The 26,670-nt window shown below is 42.3% G+C and overlaps 1 protein-coding gene across 1 annotated transcript in view; it reads left to right on the top strand.

The window, feature by feature from the left end:
* Positions 1 to 26,670, top strand: part of ahr1b (aryl hydrocarbon receptor 1b) — a 56,196-nt gene that overhangs the window by 18,845 nt on the left and 10,681 nt on the right. Inside the window, exons 3-8 of the mRNA XM_061233976.1 lie at positions 9,504 to 9,622; positions 17,864 to 17,953; positions 22,378 to 22,504; positions 23,311 to 23,444; positions 26,097 to 26,299; positions 26,556 to 26,665. Of these exons, the coding sequence (XP_061089960.1) occupies positions 9,504 to 9,622; positions 17,864 to 17,953; positions 22,378 to 22,504; positions 23,311 to 23,444; positions 26,097 to 26,299; positions 26,556 to 26,665 (783 nt within the window). The remainder of the gene's footprint in view (positions 1 to 9,503; positions 9,623 to 17,863; positions 17,954 to 22,377; positions 22,505 to 23,310; positions 23,445 to 26,096; positions 26,300 to 26,555; positions 26,666 to 26,670) is intronic.

Here is a 26,670-nt window from a genome sequence, read left to right on the forward strand (position 1 = left end):
CAAAGGTGTTTTGACACTGAATTTATTCATAGCCAATCAAATGACCTATTTTCATTCCCTTTCAGAGCTGTGCACATTGTGTAGGGTGTGCTGTTAATTTTGTAGTCTATGGTAAGGGAAGACGAGGATAAGGATATAGTAGCTACCAACCAGAGCTGGGCCATCTTTTTTTTTGGAGTTCTAACAAACTGAATATTAAAAATAAAATCAGTAATCCGTTTGAATGTATGAAATATTATTCTGTCAGATTTTCAGTGATACATAGCCTAAGACATACAGACAACAGTATCTGGAGGTTTTACTAGACAAAATAAAAAATAAAATAAAAGAAGATCATGACAGTGCCATGATCCTACTCACAGCAGCAAAATGTCTCAGTGTGAACTGCTGCTTAAACAAAAGAAAAACAAATACAACATATGTAATATGAATAATTGAATCACAACAATGGCATTATTACTAAACTGAACTGAGTTTATGTTTATGTTTGACTTTCTCCTTGGTTATTTGCATGACCCACATATTTGAACTTTATTTTTAGGCTACCTAACAACGTAGCCTTCCCTCCAGACAAACAAAAATAACATGGCTTGTTGTTTATCTCTTTGATATTGAGCACACCCGGATGATGTTACATTAGCTACAGAGGATATTCTAATACACTTAATGCATGTAGTTTGTAGACTGTACAGTACTGACATAAAATGGAAAGTTTAGTTCTCTTAAAACTTTTATCTGTGCCCTTTTTTCTGTTTTTCTTTGTCTGAGGTAAGTGTGAAAAGTGTAGTATCATTTGCAGTTAAATTTCTTGACCACAAATGATAATTACGTTCTGTGATCATCATTAATTTTGAAATAGCGTATACAGTATGAGCTGAAAACGGTTTTCCCCTTTTCCGGGAATATTACAATTTCATGTAGAAGAATACTGGGCAAAATTTGTTATTGTTGCAAAATATTGCATTAATTATAGAACAATATTTAAGGCAGTCTATCCAAGCCCCAAAATGAGCAATACACTATAGACTGGGCTGCAACTTCCGTCTTAGACTTGGGTTGAGCAGGTGGGTAGCGAAGGAACAAATGACTCAAAAAACTGCAATAAGCGACACCAAAATAGCAATACAATTGACTGAGCAGCAGCTCTCCTCCCACTTCAGCATATGGCGAGTCACTAAATGACCAAACAGCGCAGGCGTGTAGAAATCCATGACGAACATACCGCTTAGCCAGTGTGGCATCTCGCACCACACCATGCGCCTGCTGAAAAATACACCCTATTTCTTTTAACTGACAGATATTTCAGTGATGAGATAAGCATAAAGCTGTTATCAAGAATTGAGGACATATGTCTTTTGTAAGTTCAGTTTAGACTCATTCCAAATGCCCTGGTGTTGCAGAGAGATGGCCATGGTGCCAACAAGCTGAGAAACTCCAGATTATCAGAGTCACTCTCCGAGTCTTAAGCCCCCCAAAACCACTCAAGGTGAAGGGTTAATGCACAAGGGGAATTATTTAGGGAGGGGGAGGTTGGGGCAACTACGATTGCTGACCTAGACTTTGAGGGCCATTAGTGCCATGAATATTTCACTTGCTCTGAATACTCAGGGTTCCTGCCCCTGACACTCTTGCCCCCTCCACACAGCCCGACTGACCCGAGAGCCCTTTCCTCCGCCCCAGCCATGTTAATGAGTAATTACTCACTGAGAGTTCAGAAGTCAGGGGTCCCTGGGGAGTCTCATCACAAGCTGTCAGATTTGCTGGGTCACTGTTTTTGGTATGGCTTAATTAGATTCTTCACCAAACCCCTAAATGGGTTATAGTTCAGAAGAGGGGGTGGGGAGGGCTTGGTAGATGTGGCACAGTGTACTTTGGTGGAGAAAGTGTTTTAGGTGAATGTGAGGTGTATATTGCTGTTTTATGATGGCCTGGCATTTAAAGGAATGCACCAACATTTTGGGAAATGTTTGACACACTTTTTCCAACTTACCCAGACTTAGACGAGATTTCATTTTCATTTTTGTGCATTCACTGGCTCGGTTTCCATGTTAGCATAATTTGTTAGCTTAGCATATAGACTTGAAATGTATAGGAGTCAGTAGCCTACCTCCTTCAAAGTGAAGAACTACACATTACAGCAACTCCGAAGCTGTCTTATTCATGCAAGGCATCATGTGTATTTGAAATACACATGCGGGAATTTTCTGAAAAGTTAGATGGTGGAACTATAACCGCTGAACACACATGTATCCTTCTGTCTTCCACTGGTTGAGCGCAGTGAAGAAGGTAGTAGCTCTACCTTCAGAAGGTGCACGGATCATTGTGCTCAACCAGTGGAAGAGTTGACTCCCATTCTTTATGCTAAGCTAAGACATTATGCTAACATGGAAAAACAGCCAGTGAATGCACAAAATGAAAATGAAATCGAACATCTCGTCAAAGTCTGAGTAAGTCTGAAAAAAGGTATATTTCCCAAAATATAGAGTTCCTTTTTTATTTTTTATGTAAAAGAACAGATGTATCACATACCTACTATGTATTCATACAGTCATAAATGTACTCCACTCTGACAAATGTAATCACTCCAGTCTGGTTGTAGCCGTGCCTCACCACAGATTTGAACCTACGGTATCTTCCAAGATGCATTCCTTAACTGCTATAGCCTGTGCCAGTACAGTGGTGTGGTGTATTACAGTATAGAGAGGTATAAGAAGGAGAGAAAAAGGAAGAGAGAGAGACACCTCTGACATCTGTCCATATTTTCCCTCCCTTTTCCAGAGGAACAGGAAGATTGTGTATATTATGATATAGGCAGATTAGTATGAGTTCATCTATTCACACACTTAAGAGGCTGTATTTTGATGTTTTTATTGACTGAAACTGCTCTGTTCTTAATGCTGAGGGAAGTAAGTTTGGTCTCCCAGTTCAGTGGAGTCAAGAGCCCTCTCTCTGCTCCCGGGCACTTTGTGTCATCGACATCTGCTGCCGTGATGTCATCAACACGTGACGAAGCCTCAAATAGGCTCTTGGTGTTAATATTTCATCACAGGCATGCTTCCTCCCTCTCAGCAGTTGCACTACACCACACTCTCGAACCTCTTCACGCCCCGCCCCTGTTCATTCACTTAGTCAAGCGTGACGGGCTCCACACTGAGACTGTTTCAAAGTGTGTTCCTGGGAATCAGAGACAGATGGACAACAAGCCAAAGTTGAGAACCTTGGAACTGATTTGTTTTCAGTTGAGTCTTCTCCTTTGCTATGTGAACCATCTGATCCTGGCACCAAAAATCATTCCACAGCTTTGACCGCCAGGGTAAAAGTGGCAGAAGCACAAACAGTGAGTTATAACTGTTATTAGTGAGGGGAATTAAATAACTGTACATACATACAGATTATTTGAGTCAGTATCCCTGTGAGAGGGGCAAAAGTCCTATAGCATATTGTCTGTTGATCATATTACAGAACACCATCGTGGTAGAGCCCAGGTCCAGTTAGTCCTCCTCAGACTCTCACATTTCAGATATTACTGTACTTTTTTAGGGTGGGCAGGAGGGGGAGGGGTTATTCTGCGAACTCAACCGGGATTTTGTTAACAAGTTAATTTATGTGGGAGGTGTTTCGCCGAAGACCCAGCTTTCAAAAAGCTAATTAAGCGCATCGAGTTTAATTCATGTTTTATCAGTGGGGGTCTTCCTCCCAGCTGTCATGCTGGGCCACGCTGCTTACTGACCTGTGTAGAGGAATCACAATAGAGTTAACCCCCGGGTGCCTGTTCACCAAACGGCTCCAAGTGTCGAGGGGTAGAGGGGGTGGAGTGAAAAGCGTGCACCAATCGCTTTCACAAAAGCTCCATAAAGCTGTTGTGTAGGGGCCACACAACAGTTTGAAACAGTTTGCAAGTTCTGGGGTATCTTCATACTGGTACGGGTTCTTATCAGTGGGGACTACTGGGACTACTTTGACCCAACAGTTTCCAATGCCTCTGCTAGGTGTTCTACCAAATAAAGTTTCAGATGCAATAGTGAGTAAGTGATGCCGTGGTCTTTAACCATGCAGGTTAACTGTGTAACTTTTTATGCTGTGTGCTTGGTAGAACCTATGGTGCAAACCATAGGGTCCAAACCTGCTGCCAACAGATGCTGTTACAATAGATTATATCCTGTGACCTCACTTCCTGTGTCTGTTTCTTTCAGTCCTGTCCAGAATATCTTGCATGGATATTAACTTTTTGTACTCAGGAGTCCTGTTAAGTACATATAGCTCTCATATCTTTATGAATTTATGAATATTGCATAGGATGCGTTATTCTGTCTAATTCACCCAGCAAAGGAGGGTGATTCACTTTATTTATTCACTTTATTCTCTCAATTAGACCAAGCAGAATTAAATTACAGATGATTTCTGCTTCTTTTTATGAGCCGGATCAAGTGGAGTCCCTCTTTAAATGCTTGATTGAGTAAATTTAATTGAATTACAGATGAAAAGCATGTTTGTCATGCTCTCCTTCTTCATACAGAGAGATTTGATTGTCGCAAACTTGTCACCGCTGGTGATTATCTTTTATTATTATAAAAGATAATAATAATAATAATAATAATAATAATAATAAATAATTGTCATGTTTATCCCCATGTCTATTGTTCAAGTAATGAGGGGCAGACAAGGAAGCACTGTAGGACTTCTGTTAATATTTTCTCTCCCCTCGGCTTCCAGCGCCAACAACTGAACATTTGTTTCCGTCAAAACAGAGACTAATGTGAGTGTGAAGAGCAAGGCGTGGCTGAGGCAGAGGCTCACTGTGCTTCACTGAATGCCTGTAAGATTAGTCGCCAGGAACGCTGCCGCCAAGAAAACTGTACACAAACCCAGCTCCTGCCAGCTGGACCAGAGACAATGCGTTCTAAGTCATTGTTTTATTCTTTATTTATTTATCCATTTAACATTCATTGAGAAATGACGTAAACTCCGCAGCCTTTTTGGAGGTTTTTGGCGAATAGCCGGCACCCTACAGAACGTCTCTGCTCTGCCCTGCAGCTCTGTATTAAAATTCCTAGTAGAACAGGCTAAAAGGCTGCAGAAACGTTGATTATACTGGGGGAGTTTGATATCATTTCATTAAATTAGTTTTAATTAATTGTGCTTTAATGGGAATTGTGGATAATTGAACTGTTAGAATAATGCAGGTCAAATCCATTAAATACTTTAGTTCCAATTCCAAATGCTATGTGTCTGTTATTTCAGCCATGAGACTGATCCCCACTGTTATGCAAAAATGCAATAGTGATTAACCCAATGAAAAAGGGGTTGCCTTTTGGGTGGTTGACATTTACTTTCAACTTGCTCTTCTCCAGTTCCAACCTGTATCAGATTGCACTGTCCCCACCACACCTAGCGCTCGCACATTAGCTAGTCCATTACATTGCATTGCCAGGTCTTATCCAGAGCGACTTACAGTACAGCAGATTCCACCTCATTAATATCAGCCATAGAGCCAGAGCTGGTTAACACCATTCCCAATGGAGAAAATATATGTGCAACATCACAAAAATGAAAATGAAAATGTTCGACACGAGCCAAGAAGCAAAATTCTATTTCTATAGAATTTGCGTATAAATGACACACTTAACAAGCTCTTTGAAGAGAAACATAAAACTATAATCTAAAACCATAAAAAGACCTGAATTAGTAACAGTCGCAAACAGACCAAACTCTGACCCCCACCACTGCCTTCCCACCCATCCATTTTCCACCCCCCCCAGTACCATATTGCTGTCCCTAAGCACAGCTCTGGGAATCAGACACCAGCCTGTAGCCACGCTGCGTGTGAAGGGACAGACAGCCTTCAACACGGACGCAAATTACTGACAACACCCGAAGTGGCACCACCGCCTCGCTGGCCTTTGTGTCTCACCTCCCCCCCCCCACTCCAGACAACAATGGGCCATTCAGAGAAAATCCTCCGATAAAAATGTGGAGGCATCGCTCGGGGGTCAGAGGTCGTGACAGGTCATGCCATGTTCTTATTGTGAATGTCAGAGGTCAATGAGGCAGCCTGCTTTTTGGCTCTGGCAAAGCGTCCCGTGTCAGTCTGGTTCTCATGCCATCCTAAAACCTTCAGACCCCCTGTCCTGTCTCGAAAGCTTCACACTATCTCAATGTGTCCTTTATGTGTTCTGTTCTGAGCCTCTATGCTTCTTTTGTGATAAATCGGACAAAAAATGTTTGCTTTATTTATTTTTATGAAGAAGTACTTTGCTTTATCTTGTAAATTGTCCAAAACGCCATTTAGAGCTAGATATTGCTTTATCAACAGGTTTATTTTACTATTCCAAATCCATATTTTCTCAATTATGCTCTGATAAAGAATAGACAAAAGGTATGCTCTGACTCTGACTGTGGTGCTCTGACAAAGGTTTGCTCTGACAGCCTATCTAGAAGAAATATATCTAGAATACCAAACATATTATACCTATATTCTAGGTTAAGCTCCTTTATAATATATTTTGTTCATTAAGAGGTGATGTCTTCTGTACTTGCAGAAGCAGTAGCAAGCATAGTTTCAAGCATACATGGGGGTCCAAGGCTATTTAATGCTACGGAATTTGCAGAGGTTGCCGCAAAGTGAAGATAATTGTTTGCTTGTATGGATAGTTGCTGCATTCTTGCTGTTAACACTTCTGTGTGTGCAGTTCGGAGTTTAGCTTTAAATGACAGTATTATCTTGACTTATTGTGTTTTAAAATGTATATTAATTATATATAAACACATAGATTTTTATAATATTAAAACTGTGAATTATGCATTATGTAGCATTACTGTTTAATCCGTCATGGGAGATTTTACATTTAGGCTTAAGCGTTTAACCTTGCTCATTCTGAGAATGAATAGCGTCTTATGCATTACAGAGAAGAACATTATTTTGTTTAAGTACAGGAAGCAATTGATCTACTATTATTTGTTTATTTTAGCCATTCAATATCACGGATTTACCAACATCAAAATGTTATTTCTCTTCAGGCTTTTATCCATGTACATGCTCTTTCACAATGCTATGAAGATATATTGACAAAGAAAAACTGACTTCAAGTTGCAGCAGAAGTATAAATAAAATTGGAGAAGTGTCAGGCTCCTTGTTACATTAGCAACAATACAGATTTAAAAATACAGATTCATTTTACATTTAATTTAACATTTAGATTCTATTGTTGAAATACAATTCCTATATAATTTATATGGGAGCAATAACTGTAGAATTGACAGTAATAATAATAATAATAATAATAATAATGGCATGGATTTGGAGAAAGTTACATCCACCATCTGATGTACTATAATTCCAGTAGCACAGAATATGCTAAGAAATGAATAAGAAATAAATATCTGCTTGCACCCTCACACCCTATCACTGTGGTGTGTAAATCAAAAAGGGATTTTGCTCCTCTATTTTTGGGTGGGAGCCAGTGTCCTCTGAAAAGCAGAGAAATGGAAACGGTGACTTCATTAGCCCCAGTTGTCCCTTTCGCTTGTCACTGCTAATTCGCTATATCTGCAATGCAGATGTTTCAAAAATGTTTGCTGGATGAAAAATTGTGTCACTAAAAAATATTCAAAAATGAACCCCAGGGTAAATGTTTAGTTTGCCATGCTAAGTGCATAGCAAGCTTATCGACCTTTATGGATGTGTGCTACGTTTAAAAAAACATTTTCCCTGGGGTTTATTTTCTGGTTTAGCCACCCGAGAGGCTTTGGAAGCATGTAATTTACGCAGGGCATTACATTTATGTTACTTCTTCATTACAGGGCAGTATTATGGCATGTACAAGGCCAGTGTGGCAGAGGGAAAGATTGTCTGGTGGAATCCCCCTCCACAGTTGTAAAAACAGAGAGCAGCAGAGGTGTTGCGGTGATGTCACACTCCGTTCGTCGATGTGCTAATGCACTTTTCCCGCCTTCCTCAGCTGCACCCATCAACCCCCACCACCCCCACCCTCACCCAAGTTGAAGGGGATGTGAAAGGCATTCACCCACCCCACCCCCCTCACCCCATTCCTCCAGGCCCGCTGTCCAACTGCATTTCCCCTGCCGCTGAGTAACCTGCTCTTCAGGCCAGGAAATACTGTAGCACACCGACCTGCCATGTACCTGTAGTCACTCAGCAGGTCTCACAACTCTCTCTCTCTGATATAAAAGAAAAGAAAAGCAACATCAAATCTTTCATATTTAAAAAATGAATCATTAACATGAACTGTAGTTCAGTTAAGATGGATGGGGTCTCTGAAGGTAGAACAAAAGATAAAAGCACATTTACTAATGACACATTTCAGTGCCCAGTAACATGGCCACTTAGGGTTCCTTCAGGTTTAGACACTGCACTGAGGTATGCTGTGTCATTCGGAATTACACTAGACGTCCTTCAGTGTGCGACCATACTGCATGCTGGGATGGCGATGGACCGCGGGACGGCTGAGGAGGGCTGAAAGAGCAGGAAGCAGATGTGTTTTCATTGGTGTCAGGGTGTCAGGACTTCCGCACGAACCCATCCCGCCTTTCCCATGAGTTGCTACGATGCTTAGCGCTGTGCGCACTGTGAGAACCAGACTCCAGGAAAGCCTCCTTATTTTCATGTGGAAAGTGTGGTTAGGTCTATTTGTTTCTGACTGTGGTGTCAGAATAACATAAACGGCAGATCTGTGTAACTTGGGTAAACGCCCGCCGGGCCTGTGCAGGCTCTCTCTCTCTCTCTCTCCCTCTCTCTCTAGCTCTAGCTCTCTCTTTTTCTCACTCTTTCTCTCTCTAGCTCGCTCTCTTTCTCACTCTCTCGCCTGATTTCTCTCTCTCTTGGCCATTCTTTCTCTCTAGCTCCAATACTAAAATGTGCCTTAGCTCTCTCTCTCTCTCTCTCTCTCTCTCTCTCTCTCTTTGTGTATGTGTCTCTCAGTGCTGTTCTGTGCTTCCATGCCTCGCCCAATCGTCTTTTAGTCATAACAAGTGTTTGTAAACACATCGACGGGGCGTTAAAAATAACACAGCCTGTAGCCTGGGCCCTGCGCAGAGTGCCATTAGCACAAGAAAGCAGCAGTGCTGAGGCCCTGCACTCTGCAGCAGGGGGGAGACTTTGCTAGACAGGGCCAGCAGGAGGGAATCCGGGCTTACACTGAATCCTGAGACATGCAAGACTCGCTGTCATAGGCCTCATGCACAGCTGAGCCAATTTAGATACTTTATACAGACTGCGGTCTTTAAAATTTTTATTTTGGGATATGAATAGGCTAGTCAGCGCCAGGCAATTATGATATGACCGGTTATTTTTTTTAAAGAGTAGAAGCCCTGTCTTTAGATTTATATCCATTTTTAATGAGCTGGGAGCTTGTCTTGCATACTGTGTTTAGTGTAGTACACATAAACCATTCTGACATTCACAGCAGTGCTTCGTAAACATTATTCCAGTACTAAAATGCACCCTCGCTCTCTCTCTCTCGCTCTCTCTCTCTCCCTCCCTCCAGTTGCCCTGAAGAACTACCCTGGCAAAGGGCTGACGGCCAGCATTGGCAACCATGACAGCAGCAGCAAGGCCACGGGATTGGTGGAGGGTTGGATGACCGAGGGCGAGCTCCTGTTGCAGGTGAGTGTGCAGAGTGACTTCGGCAGAAATGCACCGACTGCGCAGCTGACTGTGGTGCATGCATGCGCAGCTAACGCTAAGCTAACTTGCTCTTTATTCCCCCATCTGAGATGAGCACAGTGAAAGCCACCATCTTCTGTCCTTATGTTACAGTTCATACAGTAAACATGGTCTCAGATTCCACAAATAAGAACAGATTTCTGTTCAGATTAATTCATTGCAGAGGGATGAGACAGCTGATATGCCACCGGTACTGACCTTGGACCTGTTTAAACCACTCCATGGTCCTTGATCATTTTTCTGTTGGGTATTTTCTGACAATAAATGTTCAAGGTATTTGTAAAATTTTCACTTGAGGCTAAGTATTCAAAAATACTTTGGTAGTCACGTTACCAAAGTTCCAGGTTCTCCAAATTTTGAGGCAGGTGCTATTGTAAGAGATGTGTATTTTAAATTACACACACCACTAAAAGAAAAATATCTCTGCAAGAAGGCAGAAAATCGCTACCAAGAGTCAGATTTGCACCACATGTGGTGGTTTATTTTTTTTTTTATGTAATCTGGTTTGCATCTCACTGGTTTGACAGTATATAGGCCTACAAACTATGCTGTAGTGGATTTTGAAACTTCTCAGCTGACCCCATTGACTTGTTCACAGGTCAGAGGTCATGACCCTGGGTCAAAGTGTTTGTTTGGAAAGATCTTAGGTCACGCAAATCCAGTTTGCTTCCTTAATCCCTTTCAGCAAACTTGCAGTAAAAGCGCCATCTTCACAGCTAGACCTGCCAGTCCATTATGAACTGGCTGCATTGTTCCTCTCACATTCGTTTTGTTCCTGTTGACCTTGCTAGTAACAAGAGCACCCCAGGGTCATGCCTGAACCAAGACCTGTGATGAATTGGGATAACACATCACCCAAATCAGTGTGTTACCTGTGTGTACTTGCCTGCCGCTGTCCTTCTCTATTTCTTCTCCCGAAGCCACCAACCATCCCCCCACCCCTCCCCCTGATTCACAGACTGTGGGGTATTAATCAACATGTGTGCTTTACAATACGGCATCCATATTCTTTGTGTGTCCATGTATGGCCACACCTTTGTAGAACATGCAAGCCAGCGGCTTAGATTCACATCTAACTACTACATTACTTCTCATCCACATGTCTGCGAGATGCATCGTTTGCTGGTCTAATTGGGATCAGGCAGAGATCAGGCAGTTTCTGGTGTGAATTTAATGCTTAACAGCAGTGTAGGCTACGCCGTTCATCAGCTTCATAACCGTTTTTGTTCCGGAGTCACGTGCTTCCCAGTAGAGCTCTTCCCTCTGTATCAATGGAGAAATGTGGCATCAGCGGAGAAAAGTTGTCTGTCAACAGGTTCTGAGAGTAGAATTAACACAGCTAAACTCAGCCATTTTCAATAGTGCCTCTCAGCCCAAGAAATAACATAGAGAGCGTCTAGTCCAAATCCAGTATAATGAGAGCATAGTGACATTACATAAGCGTTGTATTTATGGATTATGTACGGGGTAGATTGGCATACAGAATCTGAAATTAGCAGGAGTTGAGCCTCCTGCCTGAAGAAGTGCTTCTCGGGAATCCCAAGCAGTGCCGGCTCTTCCCGTGGGAATCCCAAGTTGGCTGTGGATTCAGCCATGGTGGGCGGGATGCAGGCAGCAGTGTGTCTCACATCTCAGCATGCAGAAAAAGACTTCTGTGGTTCAAGGAGTGCCTGCAGTCTGCTAATGCTTGGTTCAGAAAACACAATGAATATACATTTACTGTAAGAGGATGGATGTTGAGCAGAAGAAAACAGCTGTTTGTGGTAAATTCCTCATGAATGATCTTCACTGGTTCTCTGATGTGGCTGCGATGATGAGATGGGCCCACGGACAGAGCCGGCCTGAGAAACACGAATGCGCTGCCATAACCCTGCATCGCATTTGTATAGGAGGAAGTAGTGGCTTGGATCTTAAAGTAGCAGATAACTCAATCTTTTTAATTCAATTGAGGGTCATTTTTTAACCATCTGACAAACACATTGGCTAGCTAAATAATGCTGCAAGTGGATTCACTATTGCACTACGTTAGTGACCACACCCAAAATAATTACTGCACTGGCGAATGCTGTTGTTGGTTGCTTGTCTGTGACATGGGAAAGCAAGTGCATTCAATCGTCACATTTCAACTTATGTGTTAGTTGCCAGTGTCTCATAGATTTAAAGGTCCCAAATTTTCCAGCTTTTCAGTTTTATTTTAGGTCTTAAGAAGATGTTTGTGTGGTTGTAAGTACCAAAACAATCTCTATTCAGTTTTACATGCCCATTCTCCAATGGCTCTCATGAGTTTTACCAAGAGCGCTTGGATTAAGTACAATGTGGGGGTACTGAAGCACACAAGCATATTGATGTGATGTCATAACGTCCCGGAAGTCTTTTAAATGCATATTGATTGTGTGGATTTATTTGGGGACTGGGGACTATGTTTTCAACTCCTTTATATCCACATAACAAGGAAAATGTCATTTTCCACAATACGGGACCTTTATCAAGATGATGATTCAATCCTGTGCATTGTCCTGTTCCTGCATTGACAGAACGGACGTACTTGTCGAACACCAGTTGGCTGGTGGTGGTAGGGGGAGGGCAGTGAGCCTCCACAGTGTTAAGAGGTGCCTGAATTACCCTCTCGGGTTGGGATCTGCAGGCCGCACTCCTTTATAAGCAGACAGGGCCCCTTTTGTTGGGGAATGAAAGGAGAGACAGACCCCGTAAAGAGGGGTTTGGCAACAGCCCGGCTGTCTCTTGGCTGAAAGAGCGCTTCCGACATTAATCGGTTCAGACGTCTGTACATTAGTGAATCCGAAAAAGACCATTCCCCACACCACCCGTCCCCTAGACTCTTCGCCAGTGCTTAGAGGCCCACCGCGGTTTCTCCCTGTGTTTCCAGATGAACCAGGGCCTTCACCCTCCAGTGTCTCCAGACACAATTCACTTCAGTTTAATTTGTGCCGTCGAAGATGAGTGCGCTTTGTAGCTACGCGGTGGAGGGATCTCCACTTCTGGCTAGAAAGAGAAGGAGGAAGAGATGGCATTATCTGATGACATCACTTTTCAGAGGAAAGGAGAGGGAGACAGAGAAAGACAAAGCAAGAGAGAGACAAAGCGAGAGGGAGAGAGAGGCAGAGGCTATTTCTGCAGTCTTTTCTGTGTTCCACTTCAGACGATTGACCATGAATTATAGAGTGGGTTGTGAGGGCATCCATTATTTAAAGGGGAAGGAAACAGAAAAGTATTCATTGACATTTCCAGATTTTGGGTTGTAGAATCTGCTTGATGTTTTCTGTAAGCCAATTAGTGTATGCAGAGACCCAGACCTCCACATCCAGAGCAGAAGTACATGCTGAGGGCAAAACTTAGAGCATCTCTGGCCTACAGAAAACCAGAGGAAAGCTAAAGAAAATATAATTAATGTAGTGTAATGGTTGTAGGTTTGACCCCATATGTGGGGCACTGCTTTTGTACCCTTGAGCAATGGTACTTAACCTAAATTTCTGTCGTAGACATACAACCATGTAAAGAGGTTGTATGTTTCAACTCTGCAGACTGCATTGGTTGTGTAAGTCACATTGTATTAGAGCATCTGCCAAATGCCTAAAATACACTCAGAGAGCTATTTATTAGGTAGACCTGTACACCAGCTTGTTAATGCAAATATTTAATCAGCCGATCATGTGGCAGCAACTAAAAGCATGCAAATGTGGTCAAGAGGTTCAGCTGTTGTTCAGATCAAATGTGACAGGAAGGTGACAGTAATGCAAATAACTACACATTACAACAGTGGTATGCAGAGCAGCATGTCTGAGTGCACGTGTCAAGTCTGAGTGGATAGGCTACAGCAGCAGAAGACTTAATAAGTCTATTGAATAAGTCTTCCATCCACAAAAATAAGAATTTTCAATAGGAATATGTTTTTAATTGACTTGTCCTCTTTTTATCCACTTAAGCCCAGTGTACATCAAACAGCTGACTTGAGACGAGACAAGAGGGAAGAAAGTCCAAATTAAAATCTCAGAACGTCCAAACTAGGGAGTCCACACCAAAGCGGCAAATGTTTCCATAACAAGAACTTTGCGTGCTTGACTGTTTATGTTTCTTCTGGTGACCTTATGTGTATTTTGTTTAGCTAGCTAACATTAACGTTGTATTGTGTCTGACACTGACTGGCCTTGCGGCACTACTGGTTGTGCTTTGTGATTGGTTGATATGTCTATCACATAGCCCTATTTTCTAAAACCAATTTAGAACAAACAGCCAACTTGAGACGAGACTTGACACGGAACCGGAAAAAAACACTAGCCGACGAGAGTAGACATGATAAAACTGGACAGTACGCACCGCTCCAACTTTCTTCAAAAACCTTTCTAAAACCATCCCATCTCATCTCGTCTCAAGTCGGCTGTTTGATGTAGACTGGGCTTTACACAATCACAACCCTTCAATAGCTGTGTCAGTACCGGACTACTCTGTATTTGCAATGGACCATGCTAATCAGCACACTCCCAAACAAACTAAAATCAGTACCCCAACAGTGGGATGAGCTCCCAAACATGAATTGCTATTGAAATTGGCAGGAGGTAACATAGTACATACTGTAAACAAATGTTTAAAGATGGAACTATAAGCCTACAAGGCTCCATGGGGTTTTGCAGCGCCTTGGTCCCCAGGATCTGACCATAGGCCAAAAATGAAAGACTGAGACCGTGGATCATTACATTATAGTTTGCCCAGCCAGACTTAATCTGCACAGCCGGAGGAGTACGATATTCAATACTATGAAGTAAGCAACCCAATTGATTCCATACATAGGTTTAGCAGAAGACGAAAAAATACAGAACCATCCAACCGCATATTATATGGTTTGTGTTTCACTGGACCGTGGCAAAATGGAGACATGGCTACAGATAATTACCACTTGCTGGATCAGGAGGAAAAAAATAATAATCTCAGAGTCTCCAAGGGTCATCCCCGGAGAATTGCGGGAGCAGGGACGGACAAGGACGATGATGATGCTCGGGGAGAGGGCATGATGGGTAATTCTAGGGTGGCTGTTCTGTGGGGCATCTGTTTAGTTTAGGAGCATTCCCAGTTGGTAAGCAGAGGGGGGTTATGGCCCACTCCTCTACCCCTCCTTCCAGCACTGGCCCTGGTCCTGAGGGGACAGAGATTTGGGATAACGAGGTGTGACTCACTGCTCTGTGGGATTGCTTATATGCATCTGTGGCCCCAGCAGTGACCTCCACCTTGACACTGAAATGGCACGTCCTCAGAGTGTTTGTCCTGTCCCCAGGTTATACACGGCTCTGGACTGAGCCTGCTCCTTCCCTTTCTCTCTTTCTCTCTCTCTCTCTCACTCTCTTTCCCTCTATTTCTCTCTCTCGCTTTCTCTCAAATTCAAATTTCTTTATTGGCATGAAAGACAAATGTACTTATTGCCAAAGCATACATGTGAATACTATTGCAATAACAATATTAAAATAATGATAATTATGATACATTAAACAGTATATATTGTAACTTTAATAACAATAATACATCAATAAATATGTATGTTTATTTTTGATAGTCTCTCACTGTCCCTCACTGTTATGAACTGTGCTGTAATTGGGGCTGTTGGTCCTTCTCCTAATAGAATTATAAATTATATACTTATATAACTCTCCCACTCTCTTTTTCTGCACACAATAATCAACTGGATTTGAAGGTGCTTAATTCCATCTGAAATGAATATACAGCCCTATGATATTAAAACTTAACCAGATCCTGAAATCTGCATATCTTATGGTATGAGGTAACTTGTGCTATAGTATTTTATTATATCTGCTGCAAATTATGCGCATTGGATATCACACCAGAAGGAATCGTTTAAAAGATGAAATGTTTTGTTATATAAATTCAGGAGGAAACAGAAGTCTAGTGCGCGCTCCTTGGTGTTATACACACTGTGCGCGGGTCCTACAGTTTGTTTCTCTCTTTTTAAGTGCATTTTCCTTGTTCGGTAAACACGGTGCCCCTGTTTGCGTGCAGATGTTCGGACTGGGAAAAGCAGAGTTAGCCCGCTTTCACATACATGTGTTCTGGCTTCCTATTTTATAACTGAGGAAGACAGCAGTGCTGGGTCAGTACGTAATTTGTTTGGATTCAATTACTTTTCTGTGCTTTACTGAGCTTGTCTGGTGTTTTGGAACGTGTGAAGTACTGTCGAAAAGCGCAAACCCCGCCTTCTGCTCCTCTTGGTTGGCTCAGGTAAGATCAATCTAGCACAAAAAAGTATTTTAATCCAAAACAATGACATATTTGACTCAGGTCTGGAACACAGGGAGGCAGGGTTGAATCAGTGGAGTATAAAGACGTGTCCACAGTTGCCTGTGCCGTGCCTTGTCCCAGTTGTTGGGATGCTCCTTGGCGGGGTTTTTAGGGAGCCTCTCCGCGGTCCGCTGCTGCACGCCGGATGGGGAAATGAGGTTGAATCGGAACGGGGCGAGCGGTGACATCCGCGTTTCTGCATCTATACGTCCCTGACAGATGATTACAGTGATCAGATTACAGTGATCAGAAATAGCAGGACTGACTAAGAGCCCGGGACACAGCAGATGGCAGAGAAATCCCCCCTCCAAGCCCCGCACTGCGGGAAAGGCCAGCGAGCAATACGCTCTTCCAATCAGGAGAGAGAAATTAAATATGACATGAGGGGGAAAAACATTGCACTGGCCACACACACACATACACACATACATACATACACACACACACATACACACATACAAACATACATACACGCACATACACACATACATACACACACTCAAACATACACATACATACACACACACATACACACATACAAACATACATACACGCACATACACACATGCATACACACACACATACAAACATACATACACGCACATACACATATACATACACACACGCACACACATACATACACACACACACACACACACACACACAAACACACATACAAACATACATACACGCACATACACACATGCATACACACACACACATACATACACACACATACAAACATACATACATGCACATACACACATACATACACACACATACTGACATACAAACATACATACACGCACATACACACATACATGCACACACACATACACACACATACAAACATACACACATACACACATACATACACATACGCACACACATACATACATACATACATAAACGTGCACATACATACATGCACAAACACGCACACTTACACACACATACATACACACATATGTACATACACACATGCATACATACACACACACATACATACACTCATACATACACACAAACAAGCATACACATGCACCACACATACATACACAAACACACACACAAACACACATACACACACAGTTACACTCGCACATACACACAAACACACATACACATGCACATGCACATGCATATGCGTACATACACAAACACACATACACATGGTAAATGGCAGGCATTTATATAGCGCCTTTATCCAAAGCGCTGTACAATTGATGCTTCTCCATTCACCCATTCATACACACACTCACACACCGACGGCAATTGGCTGCCATGCAAGGCCCCTACCAGCTCATCAGGAGCATTTTGGGGGTTAGGTGTCTTGCTCAGGGACACCTCGACACAGCCCGGGCGGGGGATCGAACCGGCAACCCTCCGACTGCCAGACGACTGCTCTTACTGCCTGAGCCATGTCGCACACATGCACCACACACTCACATAAATGTACATACACATGGACATTCATACATACACACACATATGCATGCACATACATACATACACACACACATACACAGGAACATTCATACATACACACACACACACACGCAACACATACATACAGACGCATATATGTGCTCATACATACATACATACATACATAAACATACATACACAAGCACCACACAAACATCCATACATACACACATACACACACATACATACATGCACAAACACACATGCACCACAGACACATACACATGTGCATACATACACAAATACAAACACATGCACCACACACACACACATTTACACACCCATGCACCACACACACACGTTTAACTTTATTATTTTTTCTGCCTTTAATGGCCGAATCACAGGAATCAAGCACTTGTCTGACCCGTCTCTGTGTCTGTTATGCTACAGGCGCTGAATGGTTTTGTGCTGGTGGTCACTGCAGAGGGCACGATATTTTACTCTTCCCACACCATCCAGGACTACCTCGGATTCCATCAGGTAAGCCACCCATCCCCCAACCCCCGACTCAGAGGACAGCACAACATGGCTTCTCCATTATCCCTTTCCCTGTTCCCACCCTGCCTTGTTCTCTCTCTCTCTCTCTCTCTCTCTCTCACACACACACACACATACATACACACACTCCCTTTCTCTTTTTTTCTCCCTCTCCCTCCCTCCCTCCATACGTCCCCAACATGGCCCCCTGCCCTGTTTAGCTGAAAAAGGAGCCAGGCTTTCAGTCTGCCTAGCCCTGCCTCCCAGGATAAAGACCTCAGATAAGACACACAGACCAAATACAGGTCAATCAGTTAATGGGTGCAAATCTCCGGCCTGTTTGTATCTCAGCCAGTTCTTAAGAAGACCAAGTGTCTGCCTGGCGCCTCTGCTGGTATTAACAGCAGTAATAACACCATTGATATAATTTGTCTGCTGGAGTATTAAGAATTGTTCATATGAAGCACATACTTTTAATCTCCATTTCAAAGTTATGAAAGATGTATTTTAGCCACCAAGTAATAAACATATGCTTTTGATGGTGCGTTACGATTCCTTTTTAGGAAATAGCAACAGTAAACGCATTCATGTTTCATGTGTAGCAGCAGGAGGCATTGCGCTATCCCCCACTGGCATGGCTTGCATGATGCAGGACGCTGGTACAAATTTGTTTTGACAAGGAAGCCGCTTTGGGGTCGAGGGCTGACACAGTAAGCATTTACGCCATAATACTTGTTAATGCTATACTGAGACCAAAATGCTATTGGTGAAGAGAAGGATTTCAGTTCAACAGACCTTAGTGTAAACCACTGCCCCACGCTACTTACTTCTTGAACAGTAGGCTTGAGTCTCTGTTAAAACTAAGTTCAGTGTGTTTTGCCCCGAGATTTTCACATTAATGAGAATTTTTCAGGCATTTAGCACCCTGTTCTATCCAGAACAACCAGAGCTGCAGGTTACATTATTTTATATACAGTCCATATATACAGCTGGTAACTGATATTTATTGTACTGAAGAAAGTCAAGTACTTTGCTTAAGGATACAAAGGCAGTACCCTGCCTGCGATTCAAAAATCAATAATATAAGGCCAGTTCCCTAACTGTTACGCTGCGCTGAAAACTGAGTGAAAAGCCCTGTTGCTTCAGTTTTCTCAGAAATGTTATTTGTGTCATATGGACAGCCCAGATGGACATTGATTATTTACTGAGTGTTTTCATTGCCTGGTACAGATCATAAAAAAAGAACCAGCAGTATGTCAGTGCGGATCATTGCCTGTACCATTAAATGACAGAACAATTGGGAAATAGACATGTTTGCTGCTGAATTCAGGAAGAGTAAGTGAAGGAAAAGAAGGTGGGACAGGGAAAGGAAAACCAGGTGCGCTGTGAATATCAGTCCCTCACCTCCGACAGGCAACCTCTGCACCGTTAGCAGAAGAGAACTGCTGAGCAGCAACCCCATGGGCTGAGTGAGATTAATTAAATAGGCTTTGGACCGCAGCACTGGCCCCTGTTATCTAATCCAATTTGACATAATTTACTTATGAAATTATCACCCGAGGTTTGGTCTGTTTTTCTGGCACTGAACCCTCCCTCTACCTCTCCCTCTGCCCCTCTACCTCTCCTTCTGTCTCTTTGACACATGCGTAAATTCATGAATATCCACTCACACACACGTATAATGTATATTATACATACGTAGTACACACACATGCACATCCACTCACAAACACTCACATGTATACAAACACAGAATTGTTAAGTGTGTGCTTGTGGGGTGGTGGGTGAATGGAGATGTAGGCTGTATATATTAGAGGTCAGCTAATATGGATTTTGCAAGACAAATATCGATACCAATGTATAAGTGAGCAAAAAAAAGTTGCCCAGCCAACATCTGCCAATTTATTTTTTCTCCCTACTGCTGAAAAAAAATACCAGGAGTAAATTGCAGGGGAAATATGTTGGCTCACACAGCTTTTCCATCTTGTTCATATCAAACTGTAGGTTGGTACTTAATAATAATATAGCAAGGAATAATATAATCAAAGAATAACAGCTTTATTTGTGGCCTGCTAGCTATTCATGAACTCATATTTAAAGATGGCAGCATATTATTGGTGTTTTATTATTGACTAAGTCATGTACTGTAAAGCCCTGCCAAAATTCTAATGCAATTGCAATCCCTCCTTTGTTATTAGCAGAGTGCCGTAGCATTTCTTAGCTATGTTAGCATGTTTGATGCATTGTGAATTAGTACATCACAGTTTGTTATCACAGTAAGTTATTGTACTGATATGTAATGGGCAGTGCTTTGTAAGCTCATTGTTGAACTGTTTCATGTCGGAATTTATGAATAATGAATGTAGGTAAGCATCAATGATATCAGTTTGTTTAAAACATGTGTGAAATTAGTTGAAACATGCTGCTGCTTTGAAAAATGAGGATTCAGTGATTTGGTAGGTCTGTCAGATTTTGGACACATTTCAAGTCAGTGAATTCCCTGAGCATCGGTCCAGAGTTTCTGTGGTCCCAGATGTGCAGAGTGGCTGTAGGCCCATATCGGACAGGGTGTTGTGGCTGGAGCATGATTTGGAAGCCGCATGTGTCCCTGTCGGAGGCCATCGTGCTGTCGTAGCAAACATTTGGATGATGAATCGAATTTGACTCTTCTCAGCATGTCCCTGGAAACGAGGAGATCTGTCCGCTGCTTTTTATAACTTGCCATTTTTCCTCAACTTCTTGATGGAACCCACTGGCAGACATCGGGAGGAAAGGTTTGACATCTGGCTCGGAGTGGGGAGCGGGGTTCCGGATGCAACATACAGTACTGTGCAAAAGTATTGGGCACCTGTAAAAAAATTCTGTAGAGTAAAGATGCTTTCAAAAATAATATATGGAAAATAAATAAAGATTTCCTATAAAGAGCAGTAAATAGTTCAAAACTAAGTCAAATCAGTATTTGGTGTGGGCACTTCAGCTTTAAAACTGCATCAGTTCTCTCTGGTAGACTCTCTTGCAGCTTTTCGGCTAAAATTTGTCTGGAAGGTTATTCCAAGCATGTTGGAGAATTTGCAACAGTTCTTCTACTGACTTTGGCTGTCTCGCTTTTTTCTAGTTCTCCAGGTAATCCCAGGCAGCCCCAATCAAGTTTTTATCAGAAAAAAAGTATATTAATTATTGTTACTTCATTTAACATAATACAAACATTTCTCTATAAGATTGTATTTTATTTGATTTAATTTATTGAGGTCAGTGCTCCCTGTGTGCTTTTTTCTACTTACACACTAATGCAGAAAACAAAATATAAACCTCTAAGACCAAATGTACGATATACACTCAGTGAGCACTTTATTAGGTATTTATTAGACCTGTTTTTTTACTTTTTGGTCTTCTACTGCTGTAGCCTATCCATTTAGAGGATTGATGAGTTGTGTGTTCAGAGATGCTGTTCTGCATACCACTGTTGTAATTTATGGTTTTTTGCATTACTGTCACCTTCCTGTCAGCTTCGACCTGTCTGGCCATTTTCCTCTGACCTCTCTCATTAACAGAGTGTTTTTGCCCACAGAACTGCTACTCACTGGATATTTTTAGTTTTTCGCACCATTTTCTGCAAACTCTGTGGACTGTTGTGCATGAAATTCCCAGGAGATCAGCAGTTTCTGCGATACCAACAATCATTTCACGGTCAAAGTCACTTAGATCACATTTCTTCCCCATTCAAAAATTTGGTCTGAACAACAGCTTAACCTCTTGACCACATCTGCATACTTTTATGCATTTAGTTGCTGTCATGTGATTGGCTGATTAAATATTTGCATTAACAATCTGGTGTACAGGCCTACCTAATAAATTGCTCACTGAGTATGTATTATATTTGAAAATCTATGGTGCTTTTTGCACAGTACTGTATGTTCTGAATTTGTTTGTCTGCATTCATTATGAATGATACTGGTGAATGATCATTGATAACAGATTAGATTACGGTGTACAAAGTAGATTACGTGGATTAGCCATTGTTCTAACCTGCAGACATCATGGTTTAATGATGGGGTTGTAATATGTGGATGACAAGTGGTAAGGCAGGGGTGATTAGTGGACAGTGTGAGGTGATAGGTGGTTAGTATGCGGTGGATGGTGGTCAGTGAGAGGTGATTAGTAGCCAGTGTGAGGTCGTTATTGGCCAGAAGTGATTAGTGGTCATGAAGAGATGATTATTGGTCAGAATATAGTGATGTGGTTGGTGTAGGGAGATTAGTGGTCTCTGAATTAGTAGAGATTAAAAGTGATTACTGGTCATTGAGGGATGCTTAATAGCCAGTGAGATGATGTGTAGAGGTTCCTGAGGTGATTGGTTGTCTGAGCGATTATTGTTTGTTGAGAGTTGGTCGTGATCTCATGGCCTCCGCCTGCTTTCCTTCCCTCAGACGGACGTGATGCACCAGAGTGTGTTTGAGCTGATCCACACTGAGGATCAGCAGGAGTTTCGGAAGAATTTGCACTGGGCTCTGAACCCCCCTGCTTCTGCACCAGAGCCGGACGAGTCCCCAGCAGGTGAGTTTACCTGCCCAGTGCAGCCAGGTCTCTGCCTTCAGTGTCTATGTTAATGAAGTGCTGTGTGTTGGATGGAAAAGTCCAAGGACATGTACAAGGTGACTTATACAATTACCGTGTTTACATACAGCCCAGCTAACCAATTAACATTTTCGTAACCTTTTCAATGATGTTCTCTGTTTCCAAATGTGTGTTTGTGTGTATGTGTATGTGCATATATATATATATATATATACATATATATATATATATATATATATATATATATATATATAGAGAGAGAGAGAGAGAGAGAGAGAGAGGGAACTGCAAAAATGTTGAAACATTCACAAACTGAAAAAATGGACAGACAGGGGCGTTGTTAAAAGCTGCTGTGACCTTTCGAAGGAGCTCCTGGCTAAATGTTACCGCACGCGCAGGTCCAGCTTAATCAGAGAGTCAAAGTGCAACGTGGACACTGCTGCGCTGGGTGCTGAGTGGGTTGGCTTGGGTGTAGGTAGGGGAGTGTGCTGATGGAACAGCAGTACTGGGCTGAGTGGGTTGGGGTGGATGTGGATTTGAGAGGGAACCAGACACTATCAGCAGGCATTAAATCCAACACCACCACAGAAACTCCCCACGGGTCTGTCTAGGCACACGTTCCTGTGTGATGCTGTTATGAGATTATGAACACATACACATTACACATTATGAAAATGTTTCTCTTTGGAGAAGGAGGTACTGCACGCTACCAAAGACAGTGTTTGGTGTGGATGTTGTTTTGGGAGTGGCATGAGAATAATGTTTGGGTATCCTCTCTTCCTCAGATGGAGAACCTGTCGCAAACTCATCTCTTGTGACCTATGACCCCAACCAGTTGCCACCAGAGAACTCGTCCTTCCTGGAGAGGAGCTTCATGTGTCGGTTCCGCTGTCTCCTTGACAACTCTTCTGGATTTTTGGTATGATCTGTTCTATCCGGTTCCTGTTTGTTTAATTTTTTTATGTACAGCAAAAATAAGAGATTGTAAAAAACAAATAGGAAAACACTATTCAGTGTCATATGCTTACACTGTAAGTGTATATATACATCCATACATACATACTCTGTAACTATGGCAGTTTTTACAGGATTCATAACAGATGTATGCAAGTGTGCTGCAGGATGAAAGCTACAATGTTTGTGTGTGTCTGTCTGTGTGTTAATTTAAAGTGGGTGTACATTTGCAAGAGTGCCTTGCAGTGTGTGTTTACAGGGCCACTGTGCTGCAGACCTCATGGCTATTAGACTGCTCTAAATACCTTTGCCACTGTTTTCATGTCCCATGACTGTGCTAAGAAGCAGAACAAAAGGAGCAGGGAGCACTGACCTCTAGCTCAAACATAAGGGTCTCCCTAAAGACCTGTCATTCTCAGGCCCACTGAGTGTATTCTCTCAGCACTGGAGCCTATTAGCGCTGGCTAACCTGGGAGTCATGCTACATGCACACACAAATAATCCCTCTTAAGAGAGCAGCAGGGTCGTGAAGAAAAGGGCCTTTAATCTTCAGAGGGAGGTGATAGGAATTTGCTTAGTCAGAAAAGAGATGCTCGTGCTCATCATTACTATGTGCCCTTAAGGACAAAAATAGCAGAAGATTCAGGTCTTTAACACGGATAAGGTTGGATGGGTCTTACATGACAAGAGATAAAACATTCACTGTCTGCTTGTCAGTGAGCTCGTTCAATAGCTCTTTCTTTAAAAAGCAGAGAAAAGACAATTTGGTCGGAGTAGCGGATTCATTGTTTAGGTACTAATTTCATTATACCTAACTAATAGGAGCTCACGTAGTTTAGTGTGCATTTATACAGTAATATATACTATCATTTAGTAGTAACACAATAGCGCACATTCAGAGAAAGGCATTAGCACACTGTAGATCATTTCAACAGTGTTCTGCAGAAAAGCAGCACTAAGACTGCCAGTGTTAGTCAGAACTGGTAAGCACCAAGAAAGTGTAAAATGTCTCTCGCGGTCAGCGGGGGTGTCTCCTGTGGGTAGTTATGGGTCACTTCCCATCAGCCATTTCTTCATCACAAGTCTGGCAGGAAACTTGGAAAAGCAAACGTCAAGTGGAACGATGTAGAATCCTTCACCTTTCTTTCATCCGTGATGACACATGCCCCCAAATCCTTACGTAACAAACATATATTTTTCTCATTTATGAAGATCCAGTGTTTTGTGATTTATGATTTATATGTCACAATGGAAGGTTTGTTCAAAATGGTTTTTTTTGTTTAGCTTCACATACTGATGATATCAACACACCTTTGGCTTACTGACTTATTTTGAAGACTAAAACTGTTCATTGAAATGAACACTTCATTGTCTTTTGTATTGCATAATATATTGCAATTAAAACCATACATGCAGAGAGTATTGGCATTCATTGAAGATTTATTTTGAGTGCTAAGAGATGCACAAGAAGTACTGGGTAAAAAGTGGACAGGTATCTTTTCGCAAAAGACCAGTAAAATTAGTTGACAGACCACCCTCTTTATATATCTTCCCCACTTTTTGTCAGACAAGACAGGGGTTATACAGAGAGAGTAACAGATAGAGACATAATACAACATTCTACCATAAGGCGAAAATATAGGAACTTTGCCACACACTCTCCAGGTGGGCAGATAGCCTGGGAGAGCCAATGGGAGCATGAGGGAGTATGCATTTAAGAGGGCTGTCTCAGCTCTGAGGAGGTAATTTGCGTGAGTTCTAAGCCTGGGGTCCCTTGGTCTAATTTCAATAGCTTTGTTTTCATAATCCTCCGGCCATTTTGAGCCTTGATTCTTGACATCATCACTGAGCGCTAAGCCCTGTAGGATCGTTTTCCTTAAGTGAGGGAGCAGAGAGGCCCTGAGACCCGCCATGCAAACCCAAACAAGGGGAGTTTGGCAGTGCGGATTCTTTCTTCCCACAAGTTCATGCAGTTTCTTGAAAGAGAGATGTTTTCAGTTTTCACGCTGTCGGAAAGAATGGAATTGTTATGTTTTTGTTTGGATCAATTCCTATTCATGCTTTGGCAGCTCAATACTGCTAGGAAAGGTCCATTTAAATGTGATATTTGAAGTTGTATTTTATTGGATGGATGTCAAGTCTAGTCATCAGGCTCAGTATTTCAACACAGTAAAAAACAACAAAATAGTTAAAACCATACCGAAATAAATGACCTATTACTACAAACCATATATAGTAAATCACTTGAAGCCACATAAAATATACTGGTGCTGCTTCACGACTGACCAATTAGCACAATTTGGATAAATGCATATGTTTTTCTATTTTGAGTGTCATCAGTGTTTGGGGCTTAGCTGTAAGATAGACAAAGAGAGTATTTTTATCCCTTCTTAAGAGAAAAAGGCCTTAAGTCCTCCGGCGTGAGCTGAGGACCTTTGCTGGCTCTTAGCTCACGCACCTAGAGGAGGGGCTTTTCCCATTTCCTCATGGCCTTAGCGACGAGCCTGAGTGACACGACGACAGGACAAGTCGGCCAGTCAGCATCGTCACATCCTGAATGAACATCCTGAATCTGTGAATTCCCCCTCTGACCCGTGTGTCCCCCTCCTCCCCCCAGGCCTTGAACATGCAGGGCAGGCTGAAGTTCTTGCATGGGCAGAACAGGCACCTGGATGACGGGGCCCAGGCACCCCCCCAGCTGGCACTGTTCTGCATCGCCACCCCCTTACAGCCCCCATCTATTCTGGAAATCCGGACCAAGAACATGATCTTCAGAACCAAGCACAAGCTGGACTTCACTCCCATGGCTTGTGATGCAAAGTACAACCACTTTCTGCCTATTAGTATTATTATTATTATTAGTAGTAGTAGTAGTAGTCATAGTAGTAGAAGTAGTAGTTGTTTTATTAGTAGTAGTTGTATTGGTATTAGTTGTTATATTAGTATTAGTATTATCAGCAGTAGTTTCAGTGTCTGTAAGTACCTTGAAAGTAACACCTAAGAAATGTAAAAATAATTGCAGTAGAAATCATTAGGCCTTGTATTCCAATGTTACCCATGTTTTGTCTTCTTTTAGGGGCAAAATTGTCCTTGGCTACACGGAGGCAGAGCTAAGGGTTCGAGGTTCCGGGTACCAATTCATCCATGCGGCTGACATGCTGCACTGTGCCGAAAACCACGTCCGGAGTAAG

Source organism: Conger conger, chromosome 3, assembly GCF_963514075.1.
Source record: "Conger conger chromosome 3, fConCon1.1, whole genome shotgun sequence".
In the NCBI taxonomy this organism is placed as follows: Eukaryota; Metazoa; Chordata; class Actinopteri; order Anguilliformes; family Congridae; genus Conger; species Conger conger.